This window comes from Castor canadensis, chromosome 18, assembly GCF_047511655.1.
Source record: "Castor canadensis chromosome 18, mCasCan1.hap1v2, whole genome shotgun sequence".
Classification (NCBI taxonomy): domain Eukaryota; kingdom Metazoa; phylum Chordata; class Mammalia; order Rodentia; family Castoridae; genus Castor; species Castor canadensis.
This window is the reverse complement of record NC_133403.1, coordinates 38,481,767-38,503,811: the sequence shown is the minus strand read 5'-3', so window position 1 is coordinate 38,503,811 and position 22,045 is coordinate 38,481,767. Positions and strand designations below refer to the sequence as shown.

Here is a 22,045-nt window from a genome sequence, read left to right as displayed (position 1 = left end):
GGTGGCTTTGAATGAGGCTTGGGGAGTGCTTCAGACTTGGGCTCCCCAGATGAAGGGTCTGAGGCTGGCGCTAATGCCGGGGCATTCTCGTGTCAGGATGGTAGCCACGTTGCTCTTAGGGATCATTTTTCTCCCAAACATACACTGTGACATGGAATCGGTGCATTACTCTTCCTACGAAATAATCATCCCCGAGAGTCTGACGCCCATGGAAAGTGAGGACCCAGTACAAAAGGCATCCTATATGCTACTTATGCAAGGCCACGAGCAGGTGGTTCACCTGAGGTTGAAGAGAGACTATTTTGTGGATAACTTTCCCATCTACAGTTACCACAATGGCATCCTGGGAAAAGAAATGCCCTTCATGTCACAAGACTGCCACTATGAAGGCTACATAGAAGGAGTGCCGCAGTCTTTTGTCTCTGTTAACACCTGTTCAGGCCTCAGGGGCCTCCTGAATATGGAGAAAACATCCTATGGCATTGAGCCCGTGCTCTCTTCCAAGCGCTTTGAACACGTCCTATACACCATGGCACATCAAGCTCGAGTCTCCTGTAATGTCACCTCCAAAGACAGCCAGGTGGTGTCCGCCAACCAGCAACAAGGGAGCAGGAAGCCTCCTAACCTACGGGCGCTGTCCTACTTGTGGTCACACACCAAATACGTGGAGATGTTTGTCGTGGTCAACAACCTGCGGTTCCAGATGTGGGGCAGCAACATCAACGAGACAGTCCGGGGAGTAGTGGACATCATTGCTCTGGCCAACGGTTTCACTAGGGGAATAAACACAGAGGTGGTGCTGGCTGGAATGGAGATCTGGACTGAGGGGGACCTGATAGAGGTCCCAGAGGACCTGCAAGTTACACTGAGGAGTTTCAATAGCTGGAGACAAGAGAGGCTCTTCCACCGAGTGAAGCACGATGTTGCCCACATGATCGTTGGACAGCATCCTGGAGGGCACACGGGCCAGGCATTTCTCAACGGTGCCTGTTCAAGTGGTTTTGCGGCAGCTGTGGAGTCCTTCCACCATGAAGACGTCCTCCTGTTTGCAGCACTCATGGTCCATGAGCTCGGGCACAACCTGGGGATCCGGCATGACCACTCGGCCTGCATTTGTAAAGATAAGCACTTTTGCCTCATGCGTGAAAATATTACTAAGGAAAGTGGCTTCAGCAACTGCAGCGCTGACTACTTCTACCATTTCCTTCATGAACACAAAGGGGCTTGCCTGTTTAACAAGCCACGTCACAAAAGCCGCAAGCGCAGGGCTTCCACTTGTGGAAATGGTGTGGTGGAGGACTCGGAGCAGTGTGACTGTGGCAGTGCCTGTGACGGTCACCCATGCTGTGAACCAACATGTACACTGAAGGTGCACGCATACTGTAGTGATGGACTCTGTTGCCACCAGTGCAATTTCAGAAGAAAAGGGGTTTTATGTCGTCCTGCTCAGGATGAGTGTGATCTCCCAGAGTACTGTGAAGGCAGTTCTGAAGAATGCCCTGCAGATAGCTACAAGCAAGATGGCACTGTGTGTGACAGAATTTACTACTGCTCTGGGGGCCAATGTAAGAACCCTGACAAGCAGTGCCTCCACATATTTGGATGCACTGCAAGGTCTGCCCCAGACAACTGTTACCTCTCAATGAACAGTCAAGGCAACCGATTTGGGAACTGTGGCCGTGAGAATGGGGCATATGTTACATGTACAGGCGATAACATATTTTGTGGAAAACTTATATGTACAGATGTTAAATACTTGCCACAAATCCAATCCCAACATACAATGATCCGGGTTGCTCATGCAGATGACTGGTGCTGGAGCATGGATGCCTATAACACTACTGACATCCCTGATTATGGAGAGGTGCAGAATGGCACTTATTGTGCCCCAAGCAAAGTCTGCATGGGTTACACCTGCACTGATGATGCTGTGTTCCATTATGACTGCAAACCAGAAGTAATGTGTCATGGGAAAGGAGTCTGCAACAATTTAAGGCACTGCCATTGTGATGATGGCTTTGCTCCTCCTGACTGCAGAAATCCAGGAAATGGAGGCAGTGTGGACAGTGGCCCTGCTGGCAAACCACACGATGGATTGCCAACTGAAAATGAAGGTGGAAGTCATAGTATTGGTCGTCGTGACGAGCACAGTGGTGGTGAGAACAATGAGAAACAAAACATTGGCAAGGCAGTATATGTGTTCCCTCTGTTTCTCTTAGTATTATTTTTAGGTCTAATGATTGTTGCTGGCCTTGGGGCTGGAATGGAGGCACCCCAGTGCTCAGCGAACAACTTAGAAGACAACCCAGAAGAGAATGCACCAGAACAGAAAGTGTATAAAGGACAAGAAGAACAAGAGGCAGAAAATGAGTGTTTGTAGAAACAAGTCCAATATAGCTAATATGCAAATTGGCGTGAAGGAAGCTCAGTACAGTGAAATTGAATTGGGCATTAATGCCACAGAGTCTCTGATCAGGACTCTTTAGTCTATAGAAATGCATTAATAATATGAGATGAGAGATTTTCTTCTACCTTATTTTAGTACATGAGTATATATACATTTGTAAACTCATATGTAAAAATTTTTACTTTTTCCATTTTCATGAAATAATTTTAATTAAACTTTTCTTGCAGATGACACCTATGTATGTCCTGTCTCACTTGGGCAATTTTTGAGTTCCTATTTTTATATAATATCATCTTACACCCACTATGACATACAATCCTACCTCTGCATGGAGAGACTGCATTGCCAGGATTCTTCATCCCAATCACAACTACATATTATATTCAGAAAGTTGTTTATGGCTGTGCTGTTTTAGTTTGCCCTGTGAAGTACATTCATGAAATAAGCAGATTTTAATATAAGAGTACCTAGCCTGAGGAATCTACACAAGGGAACCATCTGCAAGATCTTTTATTTTGGTTAAAATGACTAACAGGGATGATGCTTATAACTTCAGCACAGATTGCATGTAACAGAACCATGTATTTCTAAATTTTTTGAGACTAGCGCAAGCTGTCCTCAAATTTGTGATGCCCCTGCCTCCACCTCCTTAGTGCTGGGATTATAGACATGCACTTCATGCCCAGCTAGAATCATGTGCTTTTCTAAGAGCTTTCTTAACATTTCAAGCAGATTGCTAAAGTGCTCTCTCTATGTGTAATAATGTGCCAGTTTTGGTATGACATGAGCTGTAAATTTGTGAATATGGATCATTAAAAGAAAAAATTTAAAAAAGAATCTAATTCCCTGTTTTCAGATGAGGCATCACTTTAGGCTTTATAAGTCCTTAATAAGAGTCTCTCTTTCTTTCTTTCCCTCTCTCTCTCTCCTCCCCCCGCTTCTCTCTCCCTCTCTTTCCTGGTGAGCAACTTTGCCTACCACATGTCCCCCATCATGATATTCTGCCTTTCCACAGCATCAAAAACAATGGTGTCAACTGCAACCATGAAATCAAATTTCTGAAACCATGAGCCAAAATAAACATTTTCTCCTTTTTTAAAAAAAAAAAAGTCCTTAACAAAGGGTCTCTTTTTGTTGGGTGATCTTCACAAGTGCTTATATGTGATCCAGAGAGGCGTGATCATCTTTGTTTTGGGTACATGGAGATAGGGAGAAACCTAGGCAAGGTTGCATAATGCTGAGTTCATGTCTGAAGTATGTATTTTTCTTTTTCTTCCTTCCTTTCTTTTTTTTCCCTCAGTACTGGGGATTGACTTAGGGCTCATATTTTCTGGGCAAGTGCTCTGCCACTTGATCTTGAGTCACATCTCCAGCCCATTTTTTTTTTCACTTTGTTTTTGAGATAGAAATCCACTAATCTTGCCTGGGTTGGCCTTGAACTCATGATCCTTCTGTCTCTACCTTCTGAGTAGCTGGAATAACAGGTGTGAACCACCACACCTGGCCTGCATATTTCCTTTTTTATATTTTTATTTTTTCTTTATTATTTCCTTCATTTAGTTGATACATTTGTTGATACAAGGCAAAACAATAGAGCTATCAGGGTTAGTTATTTCTCTGTGAAGTAAGTACAAAGGAAATATAATTTAATATTACCTATGCTGTGCTAGGTACTGTGTTAAACACTTTACATTCATTGTCTTAATCTTCCCAATTGCCCTGTAAAAATCCCACCTTGTACATGAGAAGACAGTGACAAAAAACAGTGCTGTCAGATAAGTGATGGAACTTGTGTCTTTCCCCAGCCTATGTTCTCAGTTTCCTTTTTAATCCCTTTCCTTTAGTAAAATTTGAGGGAAGACATTTGGTATGTCCTTATTTGTCCAGAGCATGGCTTCTTTCTCATTGTCTCTATGAAAACAAAACCATTACAAGTGGATGCTGACCTCTATCTAGAACCTACCAGAATGGGTGTGGTGGTACACACTTGTAATCCCAGCACTCAGGAGGTTGAAATAGGAGGATCAAAAGTTTGAGGCCCCCCCTGGGCTTCAGAGTAACTTCAAGGCCAGCCTGCATTACACAGCAAGACCTTGTCTCAAAAACAAACAACAAAAAGAACATACTACATGGAGTAGTAGGTTAGCATCTTACGTAGTTCTGATGGCACCTCTCGTTTTATGTTGGTGCTCTGTAAGTGCAGACCAAGGGAATGATTTAACAAAGTCAGCCTTACACTATGAGGGTTGCTAGTCCCTCAGCATGCCACAACTGCAGTCTTTTGAAGGTGTACTATTGCTATGGGCCAAATGAATGTTCTGAGTCTCAGGGATGTTCCTAAGCATCAGTTGCAAGGACACACCTGCTGCGTGCCCCTCTTTTAACTGCCCACCTTGTATGAATAAAAAGGAAGCAAAGGAAGCAGAAGAGTTAGTTTCTGCTTTCAAGGACTATGTTAGTTACTTTGTGTGGGACAAAAAACTAAACTTCCGAGCAAAATCCAAATGAGACCTACAGGTATGGATGCATGACTATTCATAAAACAGGTAGGAAAACCAGGCTACACAGTACCTAGATGGATTCTCGTAATCAATCCAGGTTTTATTCCAAAAGATCAAAATTCATATGAGAAACCACACTATCAACGCCATAGTAGACACCTGAGGAGTTTTGAGAATAAGGTTGAAAAGGCAATGGAAGGCCTCCAAATGTAAACTTGTTCAATAGACACTTGAAAAGATGTACCGAATTTCTACTGAGAAGCACTTCAGTGGAGAACTGAGGAGTTACAGAAGGAAAACTTTTCCTTACTGCACATGATGATGATGAAAAGCTAATAAGCATCACATATTTAAAATCTAAGTATAAAGGAATCATGATTCATGACTTATAGTCTTAGCTGACTTAGAGAGTTTGTTAAAGACCAAAAGACAGGTAGATAGTTGAGAAACAATAAAGCTGCTTCAAGATTTGTCAGAATTTGACAATAAAAGTTATAACAAATAAGGAGGTTTTAAATAGGCTTTCATTTTTAGCTATTTGTTTGGTATAACCTTCAGGGTTATATGACCAGATTTAAGACTAAAAACACAGGACAGGTGTTTGAATGGGTGTTCTTGAAAATATTTTTAGAAAATGGAGATATTTGTAATTTCTCATGTAAATCCTAATAGGTATAGACATTCCAAAGCCCACATAAAGAAGGCTGAAGTCAAGTTGGGAAGATTATCATAGGGAAGTGGCACTTTTAACGTGGGCAGGAGAAAGAAGGTAGGAAGGGCTTAAAATCTCCAAGGTTCAAAGGTAAAATTCTGTATTCTGTGTGGCTAACTCCAGGAAGTGCCTTCTTTGGCCTATCTCCATATTTCTGAGCTTCTGAAGAATATCTGTACCTTCTAACACCAATAATGATAGTGTTGGTAGGCACTAAAGACACACCCAGGTGCTCCACCACCCACTCAGATTGCCATCCTCTCCCTGCCTTGCTCTGGGCCACTCTCTGTGCTGCCTCAGGCCAGTGAAGACACAGGTGTTTCCCTTAATTCCCCAAAGCACAGCCACATCCAGCCTCTACATTTTTCTCTAGACTTGGGGGAATTAGTGTGGGAAAGAAAACACCTTCAGATGCTACAGATATTAATGCTCCAGAGTCCAGGGGTCATGCCTTTCGTTGCAGGACTAGGATCAGCCATTTCTCTCCTTGGCTCTGATCTGATATGTTTTCTCCCTCCCATTGAGTGCTTTGGGAAATGTCTTCTTAGGCTGGAGTTAAACCACACTCCCTTACTCCCTTGTCAAGGGTCAGTTGAAGGAAAAATAAAAGATTTACATCAAACCCATAGATCATTATCATGGCTTCCCAGGGATGCAATTCTGTATGGTATGAAAATAAATTTTGGAGGCAGATCTTTTTAATCTTTTTTTTTAATTTTTTTTTTTTTTTGTACTGAGGTTTGAACTCGGCTTCATGCTTACTAGGCAGGGGTTCTACCATTTGAGTCCTGCCTTCAGCCCTGATAAAGTTTACAATAGTTTGCAAAAATAAGCTACTTATGTTTACAAACTTAATTCCAGAATAGATTTTGGTGTTGCATTGGTCCATTACACTTGCTAAAGTATTTTCTCAAAGATGAGGGCAGACTAAAAAGACACAAAACAAAAGAAAAAAACTAAGGGTAGACTTTCTCTAAAAATAAGTTTGCTAAGTGCTGAGCCTTTAATATGTTGCTTCTGAACATAATGCTTTAAAAAATTTTTGAGCCACACACAACTAGGAAAAAAAGTACCAATATCACTTAAGGCATTTAATAAATTTATGGGAATCCCACATGGATACCAAGAGTCTGGGATGAATTTTTTGAATGAAGCCATGGTGATACTTCCCACAAATAGTATTTTAAAAATATACTGAAAAGGAAAATGTCTGAGGGGCAATCATGCCCAACCAAGTGTTCGGCAGTCCACGCCTGCTACATTATTCTAATCTAAGATCTCCAACACCCTTCCTAAGACTCCCCCACCCACCAATTTGTCACTACAGTCTGGAGGTCAAGAACTTCCACTGTTTCCTCATTATCTAGAGTCCAAAATGTAAATGACGTAAACTGAAGGATGTGACCACTGGGTCCTCCTGTCCCTTACCAACTATTATCCCCTATGGACTCTGAAACAAGTATTCTTTCTCATAAGCATGTCTAACGGAAGGGCCTCCATCCCACTGCACCCTTTCGTTCATGCTCTTCTTTCCAAGGAATGGCTTTACTTGTCCCCAGCCCTATTGAGTTGAACCCTCACAGCCCCAGTGAGTCTCTTCAATTTCTTTAGCACACTTTTCTGAAATTTTATAGTGTAAAATAGGCTTTCCTGAAGGGTGAAAAGTGAGATAGAACCTACAGAAGAGTAAGGCAGAAATAGACATCAAGTAGATTTTTCTATGCAACAGGGAATATAAATGCTTTACTATTGAGTAAAATTTGCCATGGGTACTTTGAGAGTAAGAAATACATTTACTCAAGGTTCACATTTTTGGAATCTCGAATTCTGGAGGTACTCATGTATTGGAGGAAAAATACAAAGAAAACCTCCTAAGAGACAAAAGAAATAAACTTTGAAACCACAACATTTTTTCTTGAAGTGGATTTAGTCATCTAATAATGCGCTGGGTTTTAGTACAGATATTTCACAGGAGGATTGGAAATAAAGAAGACATAGTATCAGTGCTAATCACCAGGAGAAAAAGCTCACTCTCAGGCTTTCCATTCCCATTTTATTCACCCAAAGCTATCCTTTACATTTCCATGGATAAATGTGGTCATTATAAACAGGCAGAGATACAAATAAACAAATCACATGAAGCAAAAGGCTACCAGTGAATTATTTTTTGTGGTGCTGGAGATTGAATGCAGTGCCTAGCAAGTGCATCCTCTACCACTTGAGTTATACCTCCAGCCCTTTTATTTTTATTTTGCTTTTGAGAAAAATCCAACAAGGGGTATTAATAACAGCAAAAAGTGGCTTTAAAAAAAACTAAAAACTCAATTTTTTCTCAGATTCCGAGGGCTTTCATGATCCATATTCCCTAAATAGCAGGTCTTACTTTCTGGCTGCTTGGTCTTAAGATACAGCACTTAACTTCCTCAGGCCTGGGTTTCCTTCTCAGTGAGCAGCCAATACAAAGGCAGGCTCTAACAGAATGTGTGTGAAGTTAAGTAAGATACGTGCATGAAGCTACCTAGTGCACTGCCTGGCATACAGCAGGTGCTCCAGGAAATGGCGCAAGGGCTGGAAATCAAGAGCATGGATGGATATAAGACTCTGTGATTAACTGTGTGTTATTCAGCCACTGTCAGGTTAAGCCACTGTCAAGTAATCCTGAATTTCCCGGCTCTTACTGGCATTCTACCCTACTGTTAGGTCATCTTCAGACACATTCTGCAGGATGCAGTGGCTCATCCTTGTAATCCTAGGTACTCAGGAGGTAGAGATCATTACAACTGCAATTCAAGGCCAGCCAGGGAAAAAAGTTTGCAAGATTCCATCACGACCAATAGCTGTGCGTGGTGGTGTGCGCCTATCGCCCTAGCTTTGTAGGAAGTGTAAGTGCGAGACCTATCTCAAAAGCAGCCACAGCAAAAAGGGCTGGGAGCATGGCTCAAGCAGTAGAGCACTTACCTAGTAAGCATGTGGCCCTGAATTCAACACCAGGACTGCAATAAATAAGGAAATAAATGAATGAACGAATAAACAAATAAGTCAACAAAAAATCTCATATTCTATCTTCCCACTAACTTGAAAACCTGTAGGGGTGAGGGACAAGGTTCCATTAAGTTGAAGTGCATTATTTTAGACCCATTTTCAGTGAAAATCATCAGGGGCTTTTCTCCTTTCCTCAGGGGCTGATGAAAAGCACTGTGGCAGTAAAGGCAATCTTATTACTTTACCCCAAATCAAAGATTCTCATTTTCTCTCTCTTCTAGGCAGGCACTCTTACAACTTGAGCCACTCTACCAGCTTCATTTTCTTTCTCTTCTAACCCTGTGTTCAGTCCTTAATGCCCAAATCTCCAAAGGAAGCCTAATTGTACATTCCAGATCCCTTGACATCCCAAGATTATGGGTTTTGTTGTTGTTTGGTGGTGGTACTGAGATCTGAACTCAGGGCTTCATGCTCACTCGGCAAGCACTTTATCATTTGAGCCACAAACTTTTTGCTTTACTTTGTTTTTAGATAGGATCTCACTTGGCCTTGGACTGCAGTCCTACCTCTGCCTCCCATGTACCTGAGATTACAGATTTGTGCTATCACTCTGTGCTTGGTTTTTTTTTTTTAATTAGTTTTGTTTGTTTCATTGTTCTTTGTGGCTGTGTCACTTGTGGTTAAAAGTGACATCGTCACTTTTAAAAGGACTGCCTATGATTGGCAGGCAGCCCAGTTATACAGGGGCATATGCCCTGGCATATGTACCATGTGGTACATATGTACCATGCGCAGGTCCACTGGGGGCTGAAAGGCAACATGTGGGCTTGTTTTTGTGATATGGTCTCACTAACTTTTTTGCCTGGGCTGTCCTTTAAACTATGATTCTCCTATCTCTGCCTCCCAAGTAGCTGGGATTACAGACATGAGCCATCACATCCAGCCCCAGCATTATGCTTTTAACAGAAGTCTCATTGTACTAAGGGGCTCAAATTTGCTATAACTTCCCAGTTTTCATTCATTCATTCATTTCTTTATAATATCATTACTCACACATACTTCTAGGCCGTATGGTATGTAACAATGAAGAAGATGACATGTACAACTATCTTAAACAAACAAAAATATCTTTTTTCAAAAACAAAGGACAGGAAGGTAAAACAGGTCCCATCTTGGGTTTAGTACCAGTGGGAGGGGGGAGGATATAAGGAAAGGGTATAGGAGGGTGAATACAGTGGAAATATTATGTACTAATGTATGGAAATGGAAAAATAATACCTGGTACAACTATTCTAGGAAGGGGGAGGGGGATGAAGGAGAATGATGGAGGGATGAATTTAACTAAGATATATTGTAAGCACTTTTGTAAATGTCACAATATACCCCCAGTACAATAATAATTAAAATAAAATCTAAAAAAAGATGACAAAGTTACTTCTCATGAAAATTATAAACTGGGTCGGGAAGAGGCAGACAATAATCAGATAATAATATGATAAGCCAGATTTTAATATGTGTGATGAAGCAAAGAGGTAGTGCAAGGGCATTAGGAGTGATATAAAGGTGAGCTGCTATTTTAAGACAGCAGTCAAACAAATTCTATGAGATAAAGAAACATGTGGAGAAGGGTGAGGGAAAAGCTCTGTAGGTCACCACTCTAAGTGACAAGGCGCTGACACATGAGCTTGCTCAGCATCTATGAAGAATAGCAAGGCAGGTCAAAGTATCTGGATAAAGTCACAAGGTGGAGAGCAGTGGATGAGGACTGTAAGTGGAGACAGATCGATGTAAAGCCATTGTAATAAAAAATGATACTTTTATTTCAGTGGAGATGGGAAGCATAGAAAAGTTTTAACAAAGGACAGACATGAGCTGAAAAATATTGCACAAACACTCCACCTATTCAGGGAGGAACAGGAAGGGGCAAGAAAGACATTACTTGTAGAAGCAGAGAGCCCTTAACAACTCTCATGATTTGCCAAGCAGGAAATGCTGAAGCTTTTAGGAAAGCAATTGAAGTGGTTGGGATAGTGAGAGGAGCCTGGAATGTGGGTATATTTTAAGGTAAAGCTAAAAGGATGTGCTGATAGAGCAGATGTAGAATATGAAAGAGTCAGCAGAGAAGGCTGACTCCATTGGCTGGGTCCTCAGCAACTGTTAAGAATGGAGTTGCCAGCATGGCACTGGCTGGCACTTGTAAACCTAGCTACTTGGAAGACTGAGATTGGGAGGATTGCTGTCTGAGACCACCCTCAACATATTCCAAATTCACCAGAACAAAATGGACTGGAGGTGTGGCTCAAGTGGTAGACCTCCTGCTTTTGCTTTGGGAGCATGAAGCCCTGAGTTCAAACCCCAGTCCCACAAAAAAAAGAAAGAATGAAAGTTGCCATTAACTGGGATGGGAACAGTATGGAAAGCACAGATGTTGGATGTGTTTAGTATGAGACCCCTGCTAAACACCCAATGGGTCTATGCACTAGAAAGTAAGATGACTGCATCTAGAATTCAGGAGACAAGTCAGTTAGAGAGGAGTATTTCACAGTTTTCTCTACACAGCTGGTATTTCAAACCTTGAAGCTGGTTGACACTAGCAAGGATAGCCAGAGAAGGAATCATAGTACTGGGTGAGAACTAAACTCTGGGAAATTCCATGTGCACATATTTCTAAACTGAGGTCAGAAAATGAGTGTCTGTATGGTAACACTGAGGGATACCTCTGATCTGAAAACAGAAAAGAAGGTATTTCCCAGTTACTCGGTGTAACTGGAGGAAAATTTAGATACAGGCAGACTCATCTGGGGGCTACACAAATGGAAGTGATCTGTTCGTTGCTACCAATTCTTTTTCAGTGACATGAGGCAAGAATAATTTAGTGAGTGAACTGACCACCAAGAGGTAGTAGGGGGTAAATTTGGATATTATAAATGTGTATTAGTCAGCATGTGAGTTTTTCCCGAAGACCTTTTTAGCCACCAGGGTAGGCACAAGCAAGTAGAAACAAATGCTATACAACAGACAAAACACTGTGCCACTTGTACCTAGGGGTCACTTATTCATTCAAAACAAAGTTCTTGTTCACCTGCTGTTGGACAAACATTCTTCTGACCCAGGGGATGGGGTGGCAGGGTCAGGATGAGCAAGTGGAAGTGGTCCCTGCAAACATGGACATTATATCCCAACAAGGGAGAGACACAGGACACATAGGTTTGAGCAGACATAGTCTGGCTGGGTATGGTGGCATGTGTCTATAATCTCACCACTTGAGAGGCTGAGGCAGGAGGACCCAAAATTTGAGGCCAGCCTGGGCTACACAGAGAGACCCTATCTCAAACCAAACAAAACAAAACAACTCCAAAGATACATATAATCTTAGCATACCAGTGAGTCTGGGTCACTCTTAGGAAGTGTGGTTCGGAGATGACAACCAATGTGACCGTGGTAATCACTTGTAAGAGGAGGACAATGGTCAGCATCTTGTATACGCACTTTTGGCCAGTGTGAGAAACAGAATTTGGCCTTGGCTCTGTGGTGCGAGAGAGAGTGCATTGGGCTTCTAGACAGAGATAAAATTTGAGAGACTGAATTTTGATGATGTGGGAAAAAATGACTATTGTCCTTTCCCCAGCGGGGGTCTATGTTGGGGCGCACGGTAGTCACCTCATTAGCGTGACCTACTAGACTGGTCTTCAAATGCATACACATACAATGCCTCATTGAGTGGGAAAGACTACCCTGGGTTAGGATGCCCAGGTGCCACAGAGCCAGGGGTTTAAAAGAGGAAATGGGTAATGGAGTGTGCCCACCAAAGTTATCTCCTAGCCCCTGGTCTGGAACATTTGGAGTTAGCTGAGCAACGGACGACTGGAAGGGTGGGGTACGTGTGGGGGAGGGGTGTTCCGTGTGGTCCCGTTGAGGACGGAGTAGAAATTTTTGTCCTCTCTCAAGGTACAGTCCTGAGTTACAGAGTTGCGGTCCTTCGTGGTACACCCCTCCGCCATGTCAAAAGGGCTTTAGTGACAGAGCACCTGAGCTGATGCTGAAAGAGGAAGTCACCAGAATGGAAACTGTGTGAAAGATATCGGAGAGATCAGAAACACTAGGATAAGACCCAGGCCGAAAGCTAATCTTTCAGAGGTGAGACGGGACCACCATCTATTCACCCGACATAGATCTAGGGCTGATGCCTGGGTCTGAGGGCTCCGTGCCACGGACAGTGCTGCTGATGGACACAGGCCCCAAAGCAGCAACTGATTCACTAGGGCCATGTCAGTGATGGCCTCAGTGAGACACTTGGTCTCCTTCCTGTGCTTTCTACAGAAACTCCAGGTGGCTTTGAATGAGGCTTGGGGAGTGCTTCAGACTTGGGCTCCCCAGATGAAGGGTCTGAGGCTGGCGCTAATGCCGGGGCATTCTCGTGTCAGGATGGTAGCCACGTTGCTCTTAGGGATCATTTTTCTCCCAAACATACACTGTGACATGGAATCGGTGCATTACTCTTCCTACGAAATAATCATCCCCGAGAGTCTGACGCCCATGGAAAGTGAGGACCCAGTACAAAAGGCATCCTATATGCTACTTATGCAAGGCCACGAGCAGGTGGTTCACCTGAGGTTGAAGAGAGACTATTTTGTGGATAACTTTCCCATCTACAGTTACCACAATGGCATCCTGGGAAAAGAAATGCCCTTCATGTCACAAGACTGCCACTATGAAGGCTACATAGAAGGAGTGCCGCAGTCTTTTGTCTCTGTTAACACCTGTTCAGGCCTCAGGGGCCTCCTGAATATGGAGAAAACATCCTATGGCATTGAGCCCGTGCTCTCTTCCAAGCGCTTTGAACACGTCCTATACACCATGGCACATCAAGCTCGAGTCTCCTGTAATGTCACCTCCAAAGACAGCCAGGTGGTGTCCGCCAACCAGCAACAAGGGAGCAGGAAGCCTCCTAACCTACGGGCGCTGTCCTACTTGTGGTCACACACCAAATACGTGGAGATGTTTGTCGTGGTCAACAACCTGCGGTTCCAGATGTGGGGCAGCAACATCAACGAGACAGTCCGGGGAGTAGTGGACATCATTGCTCTGGCCAACGGTTTCACTAGGGGAATAAACACAGAGGTGGTGCTGGCTGGAATGGAGATCTGGACTGAGGGGGACCTGATAGAGGTCCCAGAGGACCTGCAAGTTACACTGAGGAGTTTCAATAGCTGGAGACAAGAGAGGCTCTTCCACCGAGTGAAGCACGATGTTGCCCACATGATCGTTGGACAGCATCCTGGAGGGCACACGGGCCAGGCATTTCTCAACGGTGCCTGTTCAAGTGGTTTTGCGGCAGCTGTGGAGTCCTTCCACCATGAAGACGTCCTCCTGTTTGCAGCACTCATGGTCCATGAGCTCGGGCACAACCTGGGGATCCGGCATGACCACTCGGCCTGCATTTGTAAAGATAAGCACTTTTGCCTCATGCGTGAAAATATTACTAAGGAAAGTGGCTTCAGCAACTGCAGCGCTGACTACTTCTACCATTTCCTTCATGAACACAAAGGGGCTTGCCTGTTTAACAAGCCACGTCACAAAAGCCGCAAGCGCAGGGCTTCCACTTGTGGAAATGGTGTGGTGGAGGACTCGGAGCAGTGTGACTGTGGCAGTGCCTGTGACGGTCACCCATGCTGTGAACCAACATGTACACTGAAGGAGGGTGCAAATTGTAGTAACGAAATCTGCTGTTTTCAATGTCAATTTCGAATGAAGGGACACATATGCCGTAATCCTGATGGAGAATGTGACCTTCCGGAATATTGTGATGGTACTTCTGCAGAATGTCCAGCAAACAGACACAAACAAGACTGGACAACGTGTCTTGTAAATTTTTTCTGTCGTAATGCTCAATGCATGGACCCTAGTCAACAATGTGCACGTGTTTTTGGGTTGAATTCAAAGTCTGCCCCAAAAGATTGTTACAGATCTGCGAACAGCAAAGGGAACCGATTTGGAAACTGTGGCCGTTCCTCTCCAACGGAGTATGTTCAGTGTTCAGAGGAGAATATACTGTGTGGGAAACTTATATGTACAAATGTTAATTTCTTACCACCAATTAAGCCTCATCATACACTAATTCAGATGCCACATGGAGATGACTGGTGCTGGAGCATGGATGCCTTTAAAAATGAAGATATCCCTGATGAAGGAGATGTGCAAAGTGGCATTTCTTGTGGCATTAACAAAACTTGCACGAATTTCTTTTGTGATAAAATTCCTGACACCACACTTGCCTGCAATCCCAATGAACTGTGTAATGGAAAAGGAGTTTGTAATGATTTAGGGCACTGCCACTGTGACCCTGGTTTTGCACCTCCTGACTGCAAAGATGAAGGAAATGGGGGTAGCGTGGACAGTGGTCCACCTGGTAAGCCAGAGAATGAATATCCAGAAGTTGATCAAAATGATGTTAGTACTACCAATACAAAAGACTCAAAGCCAGACTGGAAAATACAACTTATTCTCGCATTTTTGATACTACTCCTATTAGGTGCAATTATTGGGGTAGTCTACTATGTTGAAACTCTAAAGTCAGAAAAGGCTCCAGAGAGCACCCCATCAGAAGAGGCCTCAAAAGAAGGGGAAGAAGAAGAGGAAAAGGAAGAGGATGAGTCAGAGTCATAAGTAGAGGGGAGAATGAAGCCAAATGCATCAATGCCTCAAGCACCGAGTGAAAATAAAAGGATCAATGAAACAAAGATTAAGTGGGAACTGATGTCTCCAATGGCTTTGACTAGAACTCTATAGTCTAAAAGCATACTAATGTGAAAGGAGGGATTTCTCTACCTTTGTTATTCACTTTAGCAAATATGTGTTTATGTACTTATTAACTATTTTAGTATCTTTTGCTTTTTCATGTTTCATTTGAACTCATCACATGTATCTTTGGACATCAACATCCTTTTCTCTTTGAACCATTTTTTTCTGGCACCAGAAACTTTTCCAGGACATGCTCTCTTTCAAGTAAGTTTTTTGACACATAGTGCTATATTTTCCTGAATTTATTACTACTGCAGGGATTTTTATTTCAAGTAACAACTACTTATTATATAAGAACAATTTTCATGTGATTGATTGTTCTAACTTGCCCTATAATTGTATATTAAGGAGTTTTGAAATGCAAAAATAAATAAAACTGTATTTATGTTAGACATGCCTTCAAGTTCCATGTAGCAAAGTTATTGAGTCACTTTGTTCCATGGCTCTGTGGTAGTGGCTATGGTTGATAAAGAAGATCCTAACTGCTCCTGGGTTAGGAAGCCAGCACTGAGCCAAACATGGTGGTTCATATCTGTAATCTCAGTTACTCAAGAGGCAGAGATAGGAGTCTAGCCTACACAAAGTTACAAGACCTTACCTCAAAATCACAATATAAAACCAAAGGACTTTGGTGTATGGCTTGGCCTAGAATGTGCAAGGCTCTGGGTTCTAATTCCCAGTACTGCAACAAAAGAAGTCAGCATTAAGCTAGGCATAATGAGCATGCTTATAATTCTAGCATTCAGGAGGTAAGGCAAGGATGGGCTACGTAAATGACATACTGTCTCAAAAAAATCAACACCAAAAAGCCAGCATTGAAGGCAAACACCTCTCCAAATGTGGCAGATTTGTAATGTAACACACATATATTCAGTTCATTACTTCCCTGTATCTCCAGGTGTTCCCCACAGTCATATTCCCTTTTCTTCTAAAACATTTTTTAAATCCAGGACAGCTTTCAAAGTCCTTCAATTTTGCTAATTGTCAATGTTTCTAGTTGTGATGAATTTTGAACTCCCATACATCTCATAGTCAGTGAACCTAACCTAGAGTAGAGTTAGGTAACTCTTTAGACTAATTTTATAATAGTGTAGAGGTGCCTACTACAGCAATGAGTACATGAATGTAACTAAAATTTTTCTTTTTCTTTTCAAAAAATGTTCATTTGAATTATTAACAATTTAATAACAATCAGAAGGAACTTCTCTAGAGCAGATAACAGAGCTCTGGAGGTGGCAGTTACTTCTCTGGGAACACAAAACAAAGCAAATATAATACTAACAGTACTCTTTCTATGCCAGGCACTGTGTTAACCATTTTACATTCGTTATTTTAATTTAATCCTCTCAGGAATGGTCATGTAGCTCAGTGGTAGAGTGCTGGCCTAGCACACAAGAAAATTGGGTTGGATCTTCAGCACCAACAAAAAACAAAAACTCTTGACTTCCCAATAAAACTTCCATCTTGTTTAAGGAAAGGGATCAGAGTTTGCTTTGGGCTAGACAATAAGTGACAGAACCTGCATCCTTCCCCAGGCATGACTGAACCTACTGCTATTTCCATGTATCATGAACTTTTTCCTGCAGTATGTGAGGGGAAGATATTTATATGTACATAGCTGCCCAGAACATGCCTCTCTCTGACTCTGCTAGAACAAAAGCCTTAAAAGTACACACTGACCTCACTCAAAAACCTGCCACATTGTATAGTCATTATGGATTATAAAGTGCCTTTTCCCCCAAATGGAGCATGATAGCACAAAGTGGCAAGTTGGTATCATCATTCAGTTCTGGACCCAGCTGACTGCGGATGATCAGTAAATGTAGACCAAGTGAACTATTTAACTGAACCCAACCTTAAAAATGGGGAAAGCGCTAGCAGAGTGGCTCAAGTGGGAGAGCCCTTGCATAGCAAGCCTGAGGTCCTGAGTCAAGCCCCAGTTAAAAAAAAAAATAGGGCAAGCTGAGTACAGTGGTTCATGCCTATAATCCCAAGTACTCGGGAGGCTGAAGCAGGAGGATGGCTTAAATTTAGGATTTTAAGGTCAGCCTGGACCACAGGACGTCAACAACAACAAAAGCAGGGGACAAGAGTTGTGCTTTGCACAGTATTCTTCTTGCCAGTAGGTAGCCATTGTACAACCAAAGCCTTGCTCAGATCCAATATTGCTAATTTCTTACACTGTGAAGTAAATTGTAAAATGTTTATGAAGAGCCAAACTTTAGCCAAAGATGCTGAAGGCTGTTAGCCTACAGTAATGACAGGGAGAGACCAGTTTTAATGTTGATGGTAGTTGTAACTTGGGATCTTAAATGTCCAGATTCAAGAGTTAGAGTTTCTTTAAAACTCTGACAACAGCTGGGTATGGTGGTACGTACTTATAATCCCAGCATGCCGGAGGCTGAGGCAGGAGGAATTCGAGTTCCAGGCCAGCTGAGGCTACCTAGCAAGACCCTGTCTCAAAAAAGAAAGAAAAAAAACCAAAGCAACAGTCCTGGTGACAACACTCCGAATACTCTCCTCAGTGTGCTTGGGACATTGTATGTAGACGGCCTGTATGTTCCAGTAATCTGTGTTGACAGCCACTGAAGACCCACCAGGTGCTCCCACAGACACTCAGATGATGATTTCTTGCCAGCCCCTCCCTGCCTTCTCTGAGCTGCTCTTGTTCTCTCTGTGCTTCCTCAAGCCAATGAAGACCAATGTGCTTCCAACACTTCCCCAAAGAATAGCCACCCCCAGGTTCTAGATTTTTCTCTAGAAAAATGTGATTTCATAGTCCGTTTTCTTTCTGGCATTATTAATGCAAGAGCTAATAAATATCTGCTAGTGAGAGCTGATTGTGTCATATCTTTCTAACTCTGTGTTTAATGATATCATATTGGTAGCTAAAAATATGCCACAATAGAAGCATTTATACCATAGAAATAGACAAATAATACAAACATGGACTTTATTTTTTTTAAATAGAAGAGTACTAGCTGTCAAACACCAGCACTTCACCACAATAACTCCTAATAATACAAAGAAATTATAAACATCTACCCCGAACCCCAGGAATTTTGAATCTTTGTGAGCATAGTAATACTGTATAAACTTAGTAAGTGGTAATTTGTATAGGAACTAACTATAAGTTCCTTAATTGAGCAACATAAGTTCCTAACACCAAATAATGACCAATTGATTAAATGTGTGCCATAAATCCAAGGAATGTGACTGATCCTAGAATACTGAATCAACTGATTGCTGATTGTATTGAAACTACTGATTAAAATAATTTATTTTTATTCTGATTTGCTATTAAATAGAAAACCTGACATCAGTTCACTTGTTCGTATCTGTATTGATTCTTTGATTCATTTAAACATTTAAATTAAAAAATATTTATATGCTAGTTGCTAAAAGCAAAAACCAGAGATTCTGGATGTGAGGAAGTTAGAATCTGCATACACTGGTAGTGGGAACGTGAAACAGTACAGTCACTGTGGAACAAAATTTGGTAGTTTCTCAAAACACTAAATAAACCTCATTACCATGTAACTTAATTCCACTTATATATACATAATACACTCAAAAAATATGAAAACATATACCCATATAAATTTGTACATGAATGTTCATAGCAGTATTATTCATGAAAAAGTAGAAACAATGTGAATGTCCATCAATTATTAAGTAGATAAATAAAATGTGGCATATTCATACAACAGACAATTATTCAATAAAAAAAAGGAGTACGGAACCAGGTACAGTGGCTCACACCTGTAATCCTAGCTATTTGGGAGATGGAGATTGGGAAGATCGTGATTCAAGGCCAACCTAGACAAAAAGTCAAAACTCCATCTCAACCAATAAAGACCAGGCATGGTGGTACATACTTGTCATCCCAGCTATGCAGGAAGTATAGTAAGTGGATCATGATCCAGGTTGGCCTAGGCATAAATATGAGACTCTATTCCAAAAATACCTAAAGAAAAAAGGGCCGGAAGTGGGCCCTGAGTTCAAGCTCCAGTATTGCAAAAAAAACAAAAAAATAAAAAACAAAAAACCCCAAAGATCAGCCATGGGAATTCATGCCTGCAATTCCAGCCCTTGGGAGACTGAGGCAGAGGGCTGAGATTAAGGTCAGCTCAGGCTATATAGTGAGACCGTCTCTCAAAAAGAGAATGAGTTACTGATACACAGTATAGTAGGAATGAACTCTGATAACATGCTAAGTAGAAAAAGCCAGTCACAGAGGCCACATAAAACATGATCCTATTTATACTACATGTTCAAAACAGGCAAGTCCATAGAAACAGAAAGATTAATAATGGCCTAGGGCTGGGTATAAGAAACTGACAGCAGTAATGAAAAGTGACTACTAATCAACACAAGTTTCTTTGTGGGGTAACAGACATGCTACAAAATAAAAACAATGGCAAAGGTAGCACAATCTGTAAATATTCCAAACCTACTGGATTGTGTACTTTAAGTGGGTAATTTTATAATATGTGAGTTTTGTGTTATACAGCTATTTTTTTGGTGGTGTTGGATTTCAAACTTGGGCCTTGTGCATGCTAGGCTAGTGCTCTGCCAGTGAACTATACCTCCAGCTCAAAACTGTCAATTTTCAAAGCCAGCTCCATGCTGGGAAAACTAGCATCATCACCAACAGACTGTGCTTTGGGCAGTGAGTTGTCATGGTTGTTACAGCAACCACTGTGCCTATTCTTGACCATTCTGCTGATAGCTGCAGCAGCCAGCCACTGCACTGACATCCTTTAACTTGAAACACAGCTAAATAGTTGCCCTGGGCCTGGCAAGGATTGGGGATTGCTGCTGTCATCCCTAAAGACCCAGGGCTTTGCTGGGCTGTGGTGGCCTCTGACACTGCTCTTGCAGCCCTGCTGGGAACCTCAGCTTCGACTCTGAGACCTCTGTGTCAGTAGTTGTCACAACAACTGTGCCCCCAACCTTGAACGGGATGCACAATTCTGTTACCATAGCTATCATGGTTGGGTTGGGAGAATACTTTGCTTTACCACTATAGCTATCTTTTTTGTTGAGGAATCTTTACTCAGCCATGACTACTCTATATGTATCTACCCACCTTGAAGCTGCTTCAGATTTCTCCACACAGGTCAGCAAGAAACACCTCTCCCATCAATAGCCAGGGCAAACAAGCCCAGTACGCCTGCACAGACTGATGTGACAGTGCAGTCTGCAGTTAGCAGACAGGAGATTACATATGTGTGGGCTGGCCCTTTCTGGCTATATAAACAGCACTCTTCACTCTCATCAGGCCACTCTGGGACCTCCATCCCATGCAATGCTCCTTTGTGTTGCAGCATAAGCCCCCACAAAAGCCTTGTTTGGATGACTTTATTACCAAATCATGATTTCTATCTCAGGTAGAGTAGGCTGAACTGGTTACACTAACAGCTGGTAACACCACAGGTTCCTGGCCCTGAGAACACCTCACAGCCAGAGAGCTGTTGAAGAGCTCCAGAGAGATGCAGAAAGCTGCAGGGAGCTGTGAAGAACTGCTGGGAACTGCAAGGAGGGTTGCAAAGAACAGGTGGGAAAGCTGTTAAAACTAGCTGCTGACAGGCGCTGCCACTCAGGGAACTGCTAATGCTAAGAGCTGAAAGCCACTGGCATTCAAAGTTCAGATTTGCTAACACTAGGAGGTAAGAGCCATTGAGACCTAAAGCTCAAAGCTGAACCAAGGGAGCTGTACTTTGTCCAATTCTTTTTGGCAGTAATGAGGTTTGAACTCAAGGCTTCATACTTGCTAGGCAAGTGTCTACCACTTCTATCTAAATTGAGCAAATGAACCCTTAACCAATTGGTAACAAAAGGATAAGTGTCATCATGAAAATATTCAGAAATCCAAAACTGAACAGTAGGGCAGATATACAAAAGAGAGAAGAGAATCAAGTCCTATCAATACAGAAAGCTACCAAGCCACAAAGTTAAACAAGAGAGGAGGAAATTAAAGGATATACAAAACAACCACAAAAAATTAACAGATTGTCAAAAGTATGCTTTTATTTATGAATAATAACCTTGAATATGTTTTTTTTTAATGGAGTCTTATTACTATGTTGTTGAGGCTGTCTTCAACTCCTGGGCTCAAGTGATTCTTGAGTCTCAGCCTTCTAAGTACTGAAACTATAGGAGTGCATCATCAATTCTGGCTCTTAATCTTTTTTTTTTTTTTGTACTGAGGTTTGAACTCAGGGCCTCATGCTTGCTAGGCAGGAGCTCTAACACTTGAGCCACCTGTCAGCCCTATTTTGGGTTGGGTATTTTTGACATAAGATCTCAAGAACTCTTTGGGCTGGCTTCGAACCGTGATCCTCCTGATCTCTGCCTCCCAAGTACCTAGGATTACAGGTGTGAGCCAATGGTGCCTAGCTCCTGACTGTAATCTTAAATGTAAATGAAATTCCACAATGAAAAGACATAGTTCTCCTTCCTTTTCACAGTCAGAACTGTTGATAATTATTTTTCTTTAATAGTGTCGTATCTTCTCTAAATTTGCCTTGTGCCAAATTGGAAATACCTACTATAATGTGGTGTATTTATTAAGCTTACTGCAAAAGATGTTACATGTTAGGGCCTTGATTTTTAAAGATTGTTGCCTTTGTATTAAAA

The 22,045-nt window shown here is 42.1% G+C and overlaps 2 protein-coding genes across 2 annotated transcripts; both read left to right on the top strand.

Annotated features, from left to right (window-relative positions):
* On the top strand, nucleotides 1–2,480 carry LOC109695399 (disintegrin and metalloproteinase domain-containing protein 1-like). The gene has a single exon (XM_020177922.2). The coding sequence runs from the start codon at nucleotides 50–52 to the stop codon at nucleotides 2,378–2,380; it is 2,331 nt and encodes a 776-aa protein (XP_020033511.2). The 5' UTR covers nucleotides 1–49; the 3' UTR covers nucleotides 2,381–2,480.
* A 10,388-nt stretch (nucleotides 2,481–12,868) lies between these two features.
* On the top strand, nucleotides 12,869–15,268 carry LOC109695400 (disintegrin and metalloproteinase domain-containing protein 1-like). The gene has a single exon (XM_020177923.2). The coding sequence runs from the start codon at nucleotides 12,869–12,871 to the stop codon at nucleotides 15,266–15,268; it is 2,400 nt and encodes a 799-aa protein (XP_020033512.2).
* Nucleotides 15,269–22,045: the final 6,777 nt, after the last annotated feature.

Excerpts from the sequence above, each read along its gene's own strand:
- LOC109695399 (XM_020177922.2), top strand. The coding sequence starts at position 50 with ATGAAGGGTCTGAGGCTGGCGCTAATGCCGGGGCATTCTCGTGTCAGG.
- LOC109695400 (XM_020177923.2), top strand. The coding sequence starts at position 12,869 with ATGTCAGTGATGGCCTCAGTGAGACACTTGGTCTCCTTCCTGTGCTTT.